Here is a 14,232-nt window from a genome sequence, read left to right as displayed (position 1 = left end):
TATTTATAAAAGGCTGACATTAGAAAATGGTTACCTTGAAGTAGCACTGAATAGCTACACTGAGAAGTGGAAAAACATGAAGTGACTGTTCAGTGACACTTGTATAAATCTTATAGTTCATAGTAAAGCAATTGCTTGTAACATTTTAACTGTCATGGAGACATTAATTAGGACTCGTCAAGCTCTGTCTTATGTGGTTATTTACATGTGCTAGGTGAAGTGAGAGAGAGATGACTTTTGCAAAAAGTATGAGGGTGTCCTTGCATGGGCAAAGTGACAGCTGCTAGAAACAAGTCAGTAATAACTGAGATGGATGTTCAGTCATGTTCTACTTTTTAAAATTATGACTAATTCTTAAGGCTTATTAACTGCCCATATCTTCTAATTTTTTTGTCAGCAGAATGAAGTTCTTCAGTTTCTTTAGTTTTTTTACTTCAGTTTTTTTTTTTACTTTACTTTAGTTTTTTTTTTTTACTTTTCTTTTAGTTTCACTTTCTTTAAGTGATAGTGGCCAGTTTTGGCAGAAATACAGAATTTCAATATCATGACTACAGTGGGAAAGGGAAACCCTCTTAATACAGCTTCTTCTTGAACAGAATTCTTAAGCTGTGCATGTCAGTATAACAAGTTGGTTGTGCACTGGGAATATACACCAGTAACGTCCTCAGCTGCACCAAAATACTGGTCTGGTGCAAAATTTCCTAGTTTAGTCAGTATCCTGAAGCTGAAATTGCAACTAGGTTTGACATGCAGGTGAAAATATTGAGAATGGTTATGTTTAAATTATCTTGTCATCTTAGCTCTCACTTAAATAAAATGTTCATTTTTACCATAAAGTAGTCAAAAAAGCAGGTAATTAGGTATATGACAGATAATTTCTTGACTTCAGTGGTTTTTTGCAGTCCTCAAGAGAGGGACACTGGTAACCGAAGTAAAATAACTTCATGTGGTGTTTCATACTTTCTTAACTGCTTTAAAATGTGCTCGATAACCATTTAGCTTTGATTTGAAGAAAAAAATCAAAAGGGGTTACTGAAAGTCAAAATCACTCATCATTTGTATGTATGAGAGAGGGATGTTTGTGGAGGAAATTTATAGTTACTTCCAATTTATAGTTCCTTTTATACAGGGTTGTTACTGTTTGTAGCTGTTGAGCAAGATGGTCCAGAAGAGCTTGTCTGTATTTAGTGTGTTAACAGAACTATTCTAGCATACAGCTGTTGCATAAACTGTAATTGCACTTATCATCCGATTTAAATAAAATGCTTCAAGGTGGAAAGCAGAACAAAACTGTGTGAAAAGTGACACAAACATTTGTGCTGTTTATAACTTAATACACATTGTAGTATATCTAATCACAGCATGATTTATTTTCAGGACCAAGTCTCTCTTTTTTCCTTAATCTAATCAGTACACGTTTAGTAAAAGAGCTGAAGTGTGAATTGAGGCTAAGATGCCATCCTGCTTGAGTGCCAGTCTTTGCTTTTCCTTATCTTTCAGTATAATGAAATATAGAGATTTTGGAACGTAAGGTTGAGTGAACTTCCCTTGCACCCTGCTATTGTTTGTTTTAAACCAGACAGAATCAGAGCCTAGGAAAATTGATTTCTGTTTAAAATGCACATTTGGCATGATTTCCTCCTTTTCATATCAACCATTTGTAATGGTCTTTATATTCTGAAATTTAATGTCTTAATGGAAGTACTGAAATTCAAAATTATTTTTTGTGGCTGGAGCCCACGATACTGTTGAAGTTCATTGTATTAGTAACTGAGAACGTTGCTCTTATGAAGTCTAGAGTATGCTAAATACTTTAAGAAGGGAAACTTAGAAAACACTATTTTATGCCTTTAGAGGTTTAATCTATATAAAATCTACTCATGTTGGTATAGTAAGAGTTAGTTAACTAACCTATTCAGTATTATGAATATTATATGTAAAAGCCTGTTACTGGATTTATATGATAAAACAAGCGCTCATGTCATAAGTGCAACACATGAGTATTTATATATATCAAAAAAGGAAACTTTTAATTTTTATTGCTGGAATCCATTGGTAGTTTTTTGTTAAACTGTGATATTTTAGGAATGTAGTTTTTCTGTCAAAGAAAATGTTTCTGGCACTGTTGGTACTTGGCTAGGAATTGCCAGTCTGTTCTTGGAGTGAACTGTCATTCATGCTTAATGAAAACTTGTATTTTCCTGCCTAATTTGTGAGACTAAAAACACGGAGGGGGAGAGCAGTAATTGTATGGTGTTTTGTTTTTTTAAATTGAGCCAGAGTAGTCTGCAGTTTTATTCCAGCTCTTGGGTGCTTTGCTCCAGTTCAGAGCAGATTTGAAAGAGAATCAGTATTGGCCATTAGCCAACATTCTGGAATATTTTCCTACAGTGAGCACAAGTACAAAGTCCTGCTTCAGTTAGTTCAGTCTGGTTTTACCACCCAATTGCTAAAGTATCTACAAGACAAAAAAAGTGCATGTAAGGTAAGATTGTAGCATGTTTAAATAAAATTTGTCTCTGCCTGTGATTGCTTAAGGAAAGTGACAATGCTTAGAAGCAAATTTTCAGCTTTGTAAGCTGTGGCAAGGTACAGTGGTAACTTTTTGAGGAGTTTCCAAACAACTTTGTACAGCTATTCTTAGGTTTGTTTGACAATGAAGAGATGAGTAACACCATCATAGCAGAGGCTTCTCTGTACTGAACTGATTGATGCTTCTGTTTAGAGGTTTGCCAAGGAGAGTAACAAGTTTTTTCACTTAAAGAGTATGTGTGACTTAGTGTTGAGCATATTTTTGCCTTTCAAAAAAGACAAAGTCGAAAAGCTTTACATGGGTAATTAACTGAATGTTGTAATTGGAGTCTTTTGTGTCAGGTTTCTTCATGTCCTTAAATGGAGCCTTTATTTGTGGAGTGATATGAATGTTGTGTAAATTTAGAATGAGATGAGACCTCAATGGTGTAGATTATTAAGTCTCTGGAAGTGCTTTAAAAATTAAATTTGTTATATAACCAGTATGAATAGGTGAAGGAACCTAGAAAAGAAAGTTAATGTATTGGTTTAGAAGGCTGTATTGTTGCTTATACACCTGGTTAGTCCAGTCATGTCTTATGCTTTCTGGCATTTTTAAAAGTGATTTCCTTTTCTTTAGTGTTGTGGTTTATAGGTGCTATAAATTACCTCATCAGTGGACTTTGTTTCCTGATTCAACGCACTGAAGATTAGTATGTACAAAGGTTTTGAACTTCAGACTCTGCAAGGGTAATCAATGAGGTGTATGGTTAATTAACTTACTAGGTAATTTTTGCTCAGAATTAAGCTTCTGCTGAACTTTACCATGATAGTCTTCCCTATGAGATCTTGGCATTGTTTGGAAAATGTATTTTTAAAACTAGATTAGCTGAAGAACTTTTTATTAACTTTATGGCACTTGCAAACTCTTGATGTGGTTCAAGAGATTTAAACCTCTTAATATAAGGGAAATTTAGGTTGGATGCTAGGAAAAAAAAATTTACTGTAAGAGTGATCAAGAGCTGGAATGATCTGCCCAGGGAAGTGGTGGAGTCACCATCCCTGGATGCATTTAAAAAAGACTGGATGTGGCACTTGGTGACATGGTTTAGTTGAGGTGTTAGGGCATGGGGTGGACTCTATGACCTGAGGGTCTCTTCCAGCTGTGTGATTCTGTAACTGTTGTCAAGAAATCTTTGCAACTGAAATAATAATTTGGTAAATGATTTAGCTGTTTTATACGAATAGTTTATTAATATGCTAGCTACTTGTTCTTTTTCTCAAACTGCAGAAATCTGCTACTACCTAATTGTGTAGTAAAGGCTGTACTAAGAATTACTTTTCTAAACACTTACTCTTTATAGTTGCTACCATAAATTAACTTTAATTTTATTGGCAATTAGTGGAGGCCATAAATGCAGTACCGTGCACCTAAAAAAATTAGTTGGCTGGTGTCCTGGTTCCTCTCTGAACTTCCCACCATTTCAGATAACAAATTCAAGGAAATTCTTCCTACCAGTTGAGGAGTCTATCTGACTCTGCTTGTGCGTGGTGTTGCCTCTTTCTTGCATTTAGGATACTTTTAAGTTTGATGTGGTGGGGCTTTTAAAAACAGCATCCCTAACCTTTCCATGTTTGAGGTTTTTTTGGTTGCAGATTTTCCTCAGTTCTGAGTTTTAAGAGATTTAATTACAGGCTTAGTTACATTAACAGATGCCATGCAAATAGCAATGATTATATTTGATTTGACATGCAGCTGGTCGGTCACTGGAATGTGTTCCTCTCAATACTTGTGCAAAAGTGAGTTACTTAAAGTTTGGCTGGAGCCATAGCAGATGCTGATGTGGCAGCCCAGACCAAACATTCTTTCCTGCCTCAGTCATCTGTGTGCATTCTTTGTTTAAAGGTCAGAGGAACTGGGCCAGTAAGGCTGACTCATGCAGATGTGGACTATATGAACACAGTGTACTTTCAGTAGCACCTCCTTTGAACCCATACTGGGGATTTGTATTTGAATTGATGAATGAGACATAATCACAGGCAATTAATTGAAATAGTGGCATTTTTGGAGTTCAGTCAAGGTGATGAACCTCAACTCTCTGTGGATGGGCTTCTTGCCAGTTGGTTAAAATAAACTTTTTTGGGACAGGAGTGATAGTGTTGCAGTGGAAAAGATAGGATGCCACAGGGCATGACCAATTTGCTAAAACCATCTCATGAAACTGAAAATATGCAAATATTCTTGCAAGCTTTTGTTTTTATCAAAGGTGTTGAAGGAAAAAAAAGCCAGCCCACATGGAGACTTGAGATTTTTCTTCCTGCAATAAGATGTCTTTTAAATAATGTTGTTACCATTCTGGCTTTGTAATTTGTGCTGTGCAGAAATACTGAGTTTACACTTAGTTATGTACTTTGGTCAGTTAAAATGGACACGTTAAGTTTTCTATTATGCCTACCTAACAGTAACATTCCTGCATTACTCAACCCTTTTCATCTCAGTTTGTCATTTGTTTGCATGATTCAGTTGTACCACTGCTTGTTGATAAACCAGAGTAATTTCATCTGGTTTGGGAGTATACTCTCTGGAATTGTATGTCCACGTGGGTAGAAAAGCCTATCTCCAGACACCTGGGATTTTCTAAGTTTTAAAAAACACCACAACAACCCCACTATGCTAGTATTATTAAAAAAATAAATGACTGTTTTTTTCAGGGTTCCTGTAAGTTCATGATAGCTAGTTTACATGAACAGGTAGATCTTTCCTAAGACAGCTGCCTTTTACAATTAATTTCTGTTCAAAATGCAAACCAAACATTCTAGCAATTTAAATTTATACAAGTTGCCATCTTTTGGTGGTAGATTAACTAACATTAAAGTAATTTTTCTCATTTTTTGCTGTAATTTTTCACAGCCCCCATAGTTTTGTTCTGAAAAAATGATACTACTTCCATCTGCTAATTCCAGATTTTCAAAGGTTACATTGGTCTTACTTTAGCTGGCATAAGTAAAGGTATAGTGCTCATCAAAGAATAACAGATATGAATTTTGCATTGCTATAAAATGGTAATGAATTAAGGAACTTGATATCTACTGAGATAAACAAGACAGCAAAGAGTTTGATGTGTCCTTGTGCTGTCAAACTTTTCTAAAGCTGCATCTGCTTTGGTTTCTGTCATGTCTTAGGCAGTTATATTTGCTACCCTGATGTAAATGGAAATAAGTGTTTTGTCAGTTAAAATGCAGGTAAAGATTACATAAATTCGTGTACATATCTATTATTTCTGACTATTGATGTTACTATAAATTCTAACTTGTGTGCAGTGCCTATTTCATTCATAGTTTGCTTTGCTTACTAGCTTAATGCTCATTAGATAGATGAGCTGGATGACATGTTACAATACTTATGACTCGACTGTAGGTCAGTTTTCATTTAAAAAAAAGTTAAAGAAGCACATGGCACATCTGATAACCCAGATATATAAGGAATACCTTAATGATGCTATATAGTAATATACAATGATATTGTAGCATAATGAATGAAATGTGAGATTTCAAATGAGGAAGATAAAAATAAGAGTTTCTACATCCAGTAGTTCATATTGTGTAGTAGTCTGTTTAAAGGGAGGGAATCAGTGTTGAGTCATCTCTTCTTAGTAGATCTTAGGTTAAAAACTAGTTAATTTGCTGCAGAGAGGAATATTCCTATGAAATACTATGATAGATGTCTACTTGTGTTATGAATGCTGAATTTATATTATAAATATTGATCTGGCTAAAGGAAGGGGAAAAACAAACATTTTGCAGTCTGTAATAATCTGTAATGCATCTTGAAAAAGAATGAATTTGAGATACTTAAGAATTCAACATATTTAATTATTTTAAACATTTGAGTAACAATTTATTAAATCATATTTTTCACTGATACATACCACTTATTTTAGAAGTATTCAGGAAGGCCACACAGCTGTTGTCATGTTCATTCTCTGTTCGTTGTCTTATTTTGCCTATATACTCTTAAGGATGTAGAGGATGATATGACAGACTAAACTTTTAGCACCAAAATGACATCCTAGATATTCAGTGCCACTTGTGGCAGATTGCATATGATTGGTTGGTGTGGGGCTGTGTATGAGTGTGTGTGTGTGTGTGTATATATATATATATATATATATATATATGGGAAAAAAACACCATGGGAGTGTAAGTCAGTAACCCTTGCATCTTTTGAGGGATAACCTTTTTCAATTCTACTATTTCTCTTGTATTTTAGAGGAAGCCCACATCTGAAGGGAACCCTACATTATAAGGAAGAACAATGTGCTCCTTCTTTAAATCTAGAAATGAAGAAAGTGCTGGACTTGCAAGCCTCTATCACAAGGTATGCTCATTAATTGAGTCTTGAGAATTTTTCCATGTATACCAGTACATTTTAAAAACTGAAGGGAAAACAGGATGGAAGAAGAGGCTTCTAGTGAGTTTTTAGGCCTATTAATAGTAAGGACCAATATTAGTAAATTACTTTTAGCAACTAGTAAGTCTGAGGAGGTGAGAAAGTGAATTGCTGTTTAAGAATTTCTTTGCTTGGCTTTACTGATATTTTTGGCATATAGAACTATGTGGTATGCTCAGTATTACTGTGTATTACCATAAATGAGTTTGTCCTAAATCTTGAAGTCTTTATTAGAGATTTCATGGAGGTGTTGGTAGGTTAGAGCAAAACTGTATCCAGCATTTCAGCATTTCTCTAGATGGCTGCAGGGAGTTCACATTTATCCTTTTTGTTTACCTCTTGCTTTTTTTGTGGTGATTGCCTGTCCTATAAAGAAATTTTGACCATGCTAAGTAAGCATATATGAAAAGTTGGTGAAACTTCATAGCATTGGAGTGAGGCAGAAAAGCAACATAGTGAAATTGGGGAACAGTCTCCTTGGGAGAAAATGGGTTTTGGAAGACATGCAGTATACACTGGAAAAGGCTTTGCATGCAAGTAGATTAACAGAAGTTGTCAGGATTTTGAAAATGTTTAAGGAAGCATTTAGGAGTCTTAATTTCTCCTTCATCAGTTTGTTTCAACCACGGATTAAAATGTACTGTGAATCATTTACAGCCTAGGCAGAATTGTTACTTTTCTGGGATAGATGAATAATTGATTGTTGGAAGCAATGTCTTACTGTTAGTCAAAAGTATTGTAAAGATCTTCAGGAGTTAGTACACCAGTTAAGCAATTACTCTAGCAATGCAGATCTGTTAATGAACTGCGATTGCTGGAGAAAAATTGAGGTGCATACTGTATTTTGTCAGCACAGTACATGTTTGTAATTTATGTGTAACTTTATGATGCAGTTGCTAGTTCAAGAAGCAGTAATACAGTGTTTATGACATTAATTTATACTTCTGTGACATTGATTTGAGATGAAATTTTTTTAGGGATTAACAAATATCTTTCATTAGTTTACAGTCCATGTTAGAAGATCTACTTGTGGCTACTGCTGATGGGTTTCTCCATCTCATTCACTGGGATGGTATGACCAATGGAAGGAAGGCCATCAACCTATGTACAGTTCCATTTTCTGTAGATCTGCAGTCTTCTCGAGGTAGGTTTTAGGGATTGTATTGCTTACAATAGTTACTTCTTAGTGACATAGTATATAATATAAAATATTCTCTCTTCTTAAGCAGTGATGGGAAAATTTTACCAGTTGTAAGTGGGAATGAAATAGCCTGTTTAAATTAGATTATCTCTTTGCAGTAATAAGTAAATATCTGAAATGTCTGTTGGCTTGCAGTATTTCTGTGTTCGCGTATTTTTAAATTACTTATATTTTCTCAGCAGGTTCTCTTTTGGGATTTGAAGATGTTTACATCAGAGATATGGAATACTGTGCCACACTTGATGGCTTTGCTGTTGTTTTTAATGATGGCAGAGTTGGTTTCATTACACCAATGTCAAGTAGATTCACTGCTGAGGTATGTTTCCTTCAGCATTTCGACCATGCACAATAAATGTGTTTTGCTTGGTATCTGCATTTCAGTTAGCTTTCTACTTTAAACCTTCTTCAGCTAAAAAGAAACTAAAATTGAACATGTGTGTAAGAGATGATGTAAGACCAAGACTGCATTTTGCAGCATAATTTGAGCTGGAGTTTTGTAGGGTTGGTATCACTCGGAGACCATAATTGATAGTAGATTTAACTGACATGTATTCATTCAAATTATCATTAGAGAGCATATCTTAATGTGTCAGAACAAAAGAGTTCCTGTTAGAAGTTACAAGTGGGATGATAGGAAGTAGTTTCCCCTATGCTAAGTATTGTAAGTACTATGTCTAGGACTTAGTCCTAATCAAGTCTGTCTCTTTCTCATAGTGACAAGCATACTTCAGATTTTATTTTACAGGAATCTTTTCCAAGTTAGATGTTTTCTTACCTGTAATTCAGCCTAAAAACTATTACATTTTGTTAGATATCTTTAATTAAAGAAAAACAAAAAGAATGTATCTGATGTCAGACTCCCTCACCTACTTAAAATATCTGTGATCTCAGCAATTGTAGATGGGAACTTACTTTCCTGTTTTTATTTTTGTTTTTGTTCTTAATACCATCTACTGATTTTTTTTCTTTCCCCTAGGCAGTGTTAGGGACTTTTTTGCCTTACAGGTATTGACTTATTTTGTTTTTAAGAGGTCTTCTAAACAGTTTTGTTACATACCAATACCTTTTTGTAATTCATATTTAGAAGAATGAAATTAGTTTTGCATTTACTGGATTTTGTTTGTTTAAGCCATGTCAATTGATCTTGATGTCAGTAGAAATTTTGAGATCATGAAGGTCAACTGACAGATGTGTGATATAGTGTATGTGGATAGAAGTGGACTGTTGTTAATATAAGTAGTATTTAACAAATAATTTTTGAATTCCTTTCTCTACAGCAGCTCCACGGTGTTTGGGCACAAGATGTAGTTGATGGAACTTGTGTGGCAGTGAATAACAAATACAGGCTAATGGCATTTGGATGTGCCAAGTAAGTTTTTAAAGGCTGGTTCTCTTCAGGGGGAGATTGTTTCATAATGAAGCTGAATTCATAGTTACTTCTTACTAAATTGTGTTGCAAGAAGTGTAAAGATGAGAATAATCAGTATGTGTAGAGATTGCATTATGTGCTGTCAAGAAGGCAGGAGAGAGGTGGAAAGAAATGTTTGCCTGCTTGAACTGCAATTGAAATTTATGTTTGCTGTTCCAGTCTGGGGAAATAAAAAAATTAAAAGGTGGCTTGACCAATAGCAAGGGTTGGAAAGTGCTGCTATCCCAGCTAATCTCAAAGCAGCATTATAAAGTCTGTTTTAAGTAGTTAGTGATAATAATATTGGACAAGAATCAGCATTTCGCACTCAACTGAGAAAATATTCTGTGCAGTCATGATTTACTCAAGGAACATACTACTTGTTTGAGTAACTGTGAATATTTGTAAATTAAATGTTGTGGAAGTGCTTTTAGTTGTGGTATTTTGCTTACTGCTCCTTCTAGCTCCCCCTGTATAATACTGTTTAAGATGGCTTTAGAGTGCAGCTTTTAATTTTCTTTGATTTGACTTGTTTTGTTTTAGAACATTTTAAAAAATATGCTTTATTTTTATCTGTCCTCTTAAGATCTAGTATTGTTGTTTGTAGTAGAAATACAGTCTGTTGGGGTTTTTTTTCTGAAACAGGAATAGTTACTTTAATTTACTGATCTTAGCATGCCTTAGTACATCCCTCATGAAATTTTGGCACTGAGTAAATACTGCCTTCCCTCATGGATTGTCTGGCAGTTGGAAGCCATAAATGTATGAGGATTGTGTGTACATATGTATTTTAGGGGAATGAAATAGTTTTAATGCATTGATTATTCTAGGGCTGGTGTTTTGGGTCATCTGATGCCTTCTGGAAAGCATCTTAGAAATTTGTTCCATAAATTCTTTGACTTGATTCAACATCTCTGTTCATTTGTTAGATAAATTTATTATTGGTGAGTGAAAAAGCAGTTTTTCTTAGCCTCTTGAAACTGATAAGAAATCCAAATGGTCTGTAATCTAAAGCATGTATAATATCTTCCAGTGGCTCTGTGCAGGTTTATACAATAGATACCACCACTGGCACCATGCAGTTTTCTCATAAATTGGAACTGACGCCAAAACAATATCCTGGTGAGCTACTTTTTATTGCTAAAATTTTCCAACTGTTTCTAGGGTATAGTATATTTTTTATCCTTGGCTAGTTAACTTCCGTTTATTTGTTTGCATAATCACTGATGTGAACAGTATTTACTCCAGTCTGTAGTAATTAACTCTTCTGTCTTTGCACTTTTAGCTGCTTGCTTTTTTAATTAATTTTTGGATGTGTTTTGTATGTGAGGGTTTGGGTGGGTGGTTTGTGGTTTTTGTTTGTGGGTTTTTTTAACTAGTTCTTAATCTTGAAATGTCTTTTTAATTACCTGAGGAAATGAGAGGTTATTGTCAAAACTGATAATGAATGTAATAGAACTGTAAATTAATTTGAAGCAACTGACATGTAGGGTACAGAAAAATACTGAGTAATGCAGCATCCTTCCTGCACTGCAGTGTATTTTTTCATATAGTATTCTGTGCTTGAGTGTAAGGAACATACAAAGTGGGTAAATTGCATCCTCAACTGAAAATGTGTGTCTATTGATTTTTCAGTTAAAAAACAGATCCATAAATAAGTTTTACAGTTGTGTTAAGTGCCTCTAATGTCTGAAAAATAATTTAATCAGAATTCTGGTTCTGTGGTTGTTACAACAGTGTATACTTCTGGCATGTTTTCTGTATTCTTAGTTTTTAAGAAACCAGACATGGAAGAAATAATTTTTTGTTTCTACTTACTCATTTTGAGATTGTCAGTTTGATGAAAGCATCAGTTAATTGAAAAATCAAATATTTACTTCCATATATTTTTGTTTATACTCTTACAGTGAAACCAGTTAAAGGACTTCCAGTCTTTCACTTATTTTATTGTCTGCTTTTAAACAGATATTTGGAATAAAACAGGACCCGTTAAACTAATCAGATGGTCACCAGACAGCTGTGTTGTGATGGTGACCTGGGAATGTGGAGGTTTGTCCTTATGGAGTGTTTTTGGTGCTCAGCTTATCTGCACTTTAGGAGGTGATTTTGCGTGAGTATTTTTAATGATGTTGTAAGGAGTTTATTAGAAGTATTTTTTTTTTTTCAATTGAAACCATCTAATTAGAAATTAATTCACCAAATTAGCTTTTTTAAAATCTCTTATTCCTTTACAATTTCTTAGATATTGAACTGTCATTGGCAAATATTTAGGAGGGGTTCATTTAAATATAAACAAAAATAGATTATTTTCATTTTGTAGTGGTCTTTTTGTCTCTAAAAGAAGATTACCTTAGAAGCAAGCTTGATCAAGGCAACATTAGAATTACCCCGTGCCTGTATTTCAGATAGTTTATGCTACACATCTGACATTTGCACTGCCTTTTTTGTTGTGTCATGGATCAAACAGGCTGTACCATGTGAGATTCAGTATAGAACCACAAAAAATACACAGATGGGAATATAATTTACTCTTCTGTTGAAGTTATTTGTAAACTCAGACTTGTTCTATTCTGTTTTTTAAGGTATCAATCTGATGGTGCCAAAAAGGACCCTGTAAAAATCAGTTCCATGGTAAATATGAATGTAAAAATACTGTAATAGCATGGCTCTTAAATAGGATAAAACTGTAATAGGATAGTTTTAAATTGTTCTTAGTGTAATAGATTTTCAGAAAATAAAACTTTCTTTTGATGAATTAATTTTCATAGTGAGATGCCTTTACTACACTTCTTGACTGAAATGTTGCATTGAAGGCAAAAGGGACAACTGAAGTTTTTTTCCATTAATTATGCATGACATGCCTTTTCATGCCTTTGCTTTTAATATTAATAATGAAGACTTCTGCTTTTTCTAAACTTTTCTTTTTTATCTGGTGCCATATTTCAAATTGCAGTGAAACACAAATGAACACTAATTGTAAACGCCATTATTTCTCTCAAATTACTAGCTTGCCTTTGACAGTTAAAGTAACTTTACTCAGATTATGCATTCCAGAGAAACTTAACTGCTGTTTATTTAATACAAACTAGTTATCATTAAATCCAATCCTGCTAGTCTATAAAATGAATACATAGAGTAAATTAGAGTAAATTTTAAATTAGAATAAATTTCAAACACATTCTACAAGGCCTCATACAAGCCATGGTGAATTTTGTGTAGTATTTCTAAAACAATGTCCTTTATTTATCATGGCATAGTTTCTGTGAAGATTGACAACTCTATACCTGTGTCCCAAGCGGAGGTGTATATATACTATGACAGTACCTTTTAAATGTACCTTTTGAAACATTTCAAATATTGAAATTCTAATGTAATTGAATTTGATTAACAACAGCCAGTATAATTTTGGAAGTCAGGATTGTTTCATACCTGGCTCTGTGGAATTTTTGTTTGTTTGCCCTAAACTGCGAATTAAACAGTATTCATTACTTATGTGGGTGTCCTTGCATAATTGCACTTTTATTTAATCATTATTTTTTACGTAAGACAGGAAAAAAATTCAGGCTAGATTCCTGCTGTACCTTGTGAATTTTACTGTTTGATTCCTATAATGATATATTTTAGAACAACAAATTGTGTGGGTTTTCTCCAGGCTCATGTATATTATAAGATCAGTTACAGTAAGTTTCTGTAGTTTTTTTTCATAATAGTACATAGAGTTACGTTTATACGTATGTATATAGTGCTGGGGATTTTATTATTATTATTCTTTTACCTTCAGACCTGGGGATCAGAAGGGTATCACCTCTGGGTTATTGATGGGAATTCTTCAAACATGAAGCCTGAAAGGAATGCAAATAATGAAGCTCAACAGTTTGGTATTCTGCAGTTTCAGTTCATCAAGAGTGCACTCACTGTTAATCCTTGTATGGTAAGTTTTTTTGTTGATAAATATATTCTTATCATAATTCCTGTGTTAGGTGACCTCTGAGTTGTTCTCTCAAATTTTAAGTCTGTTCTGCAGCCATTAGAGTAGTTTTTTGTCATAGAGCCTTTAAAGTGATTCTGTGAAAATGTTGCTATGCAGTACTGTAATGTCAAACCTGTTAATACATTGTGATACAAAAACTGAGAGCTGCCTCAAAAGTTGTTTTTCATATTGTTTACTTGGAATCGCTGAATATATTGATCATGTGTTTTCCTTTGTCTTCTGTATGTCAAATTCAAAGTTGCTTTTTTTCTTCTCTTTTGGTTTGGTTTTAATATAGAGTAACCAGGAACAAGTCCTCCTTCAAGGAGAAGATCGCTTATATTTGAACTGTGGAGATGCAGCACAGACTCAGAGTCCTAGAAATACTTTGGCACACTCTGAACATAACCACAGCAGGGAAAGAGGCCCATTTTCAGATGGCAGTTTAGATTCTCAGGGTTTAAGCACTTTACTAGGACACCGGCATTGGCATGTTGTACAGGTAATTGATCCTGCTTGCTCATATGTGCTTTGTGCATACAAGAGTTTGTAGGAGTAGAATATGCAGCTGATCTCACTCTGTGCCATACCTTTTTCCTCTGGTATGAGACCATTGCCTTTTTATTGTCTCAGGAATTACTGTGGTACAGCTTTTTCTCATTGACAAAAGGTAAAGCAGCACTGGTCCTGTC

At 34.3% G+C, this 14,232-nt stretch overlaps 1 protein-coding gene across 3 annotated transcripts in view; it reads left to right on the top strand.

Moving 5' to 3' along the window:
- The window catches only part of RIC1 (RIC1 homolog, RAB6A GEF complex partner 1), a 45,612-nt gene that overhangs the window by 16,740 nt on the left and 14,640 nt on the right, over window positions 1-14,232 (top strand). For all 3 annotated transcript variants that reach the window (XM_062512898.1, XM_062512897.1, XM_062512896.1), the window contains exons 4-12: window positions 6,782-6,889; window positions 7,963-8,105; window positions 8,342-8,478; window positions 9,440-9,531; window positions 10,604-10,692; window positions 11,536-11,680; window positions 12,153-12,201; window positions 13,352-13,501; window positions 13,839-14,042. In XM_062512898.1, the coding sequence (XP_062368882.1) occupies window positions 6,782-6,889; window positions 7,963-8,105; window positions 8,342-8,478; window positions 9,440-9,531; window positions 10,604-10,692; window positions 11,536-11,680; window positions 12,153-12,201; window positions 13,352-13,501; window positions 13,839-14,042 (1,117 nt within the window). The remainder of the gene's footprint in view (window positions 1-6,781; window positions 6,890-7,962; window positions 8,106-8,341; window positions 8,479-9,439; window positions 9,532-10,603; window positions 10,693-11,535; window positions 11,681-12,152; window positions 12,202-13,351; window positions 13,502-13,838; window positions 14,043-14,232) is intronic.

The sequence above is a fragment of the Cinclus cinclus genome, chromosome Z, assembly GCF_963662255.1.
Source record: "Cinclus cinclus chromosome Z, bCinCin1.1, whole genome shotgun sequence".
In the NCBI taxonomy this organism is placed as follows: Eukaryota; Metazoa; Chordata; class Aves; order Passeriformes; family Cinclidae; genus Cinclus; species Cinclus cinclus.
Note: the sequence above shows the minus strand (reverse complement) of the source record. Positions and strands in the feature narration are given on the sequence as shown.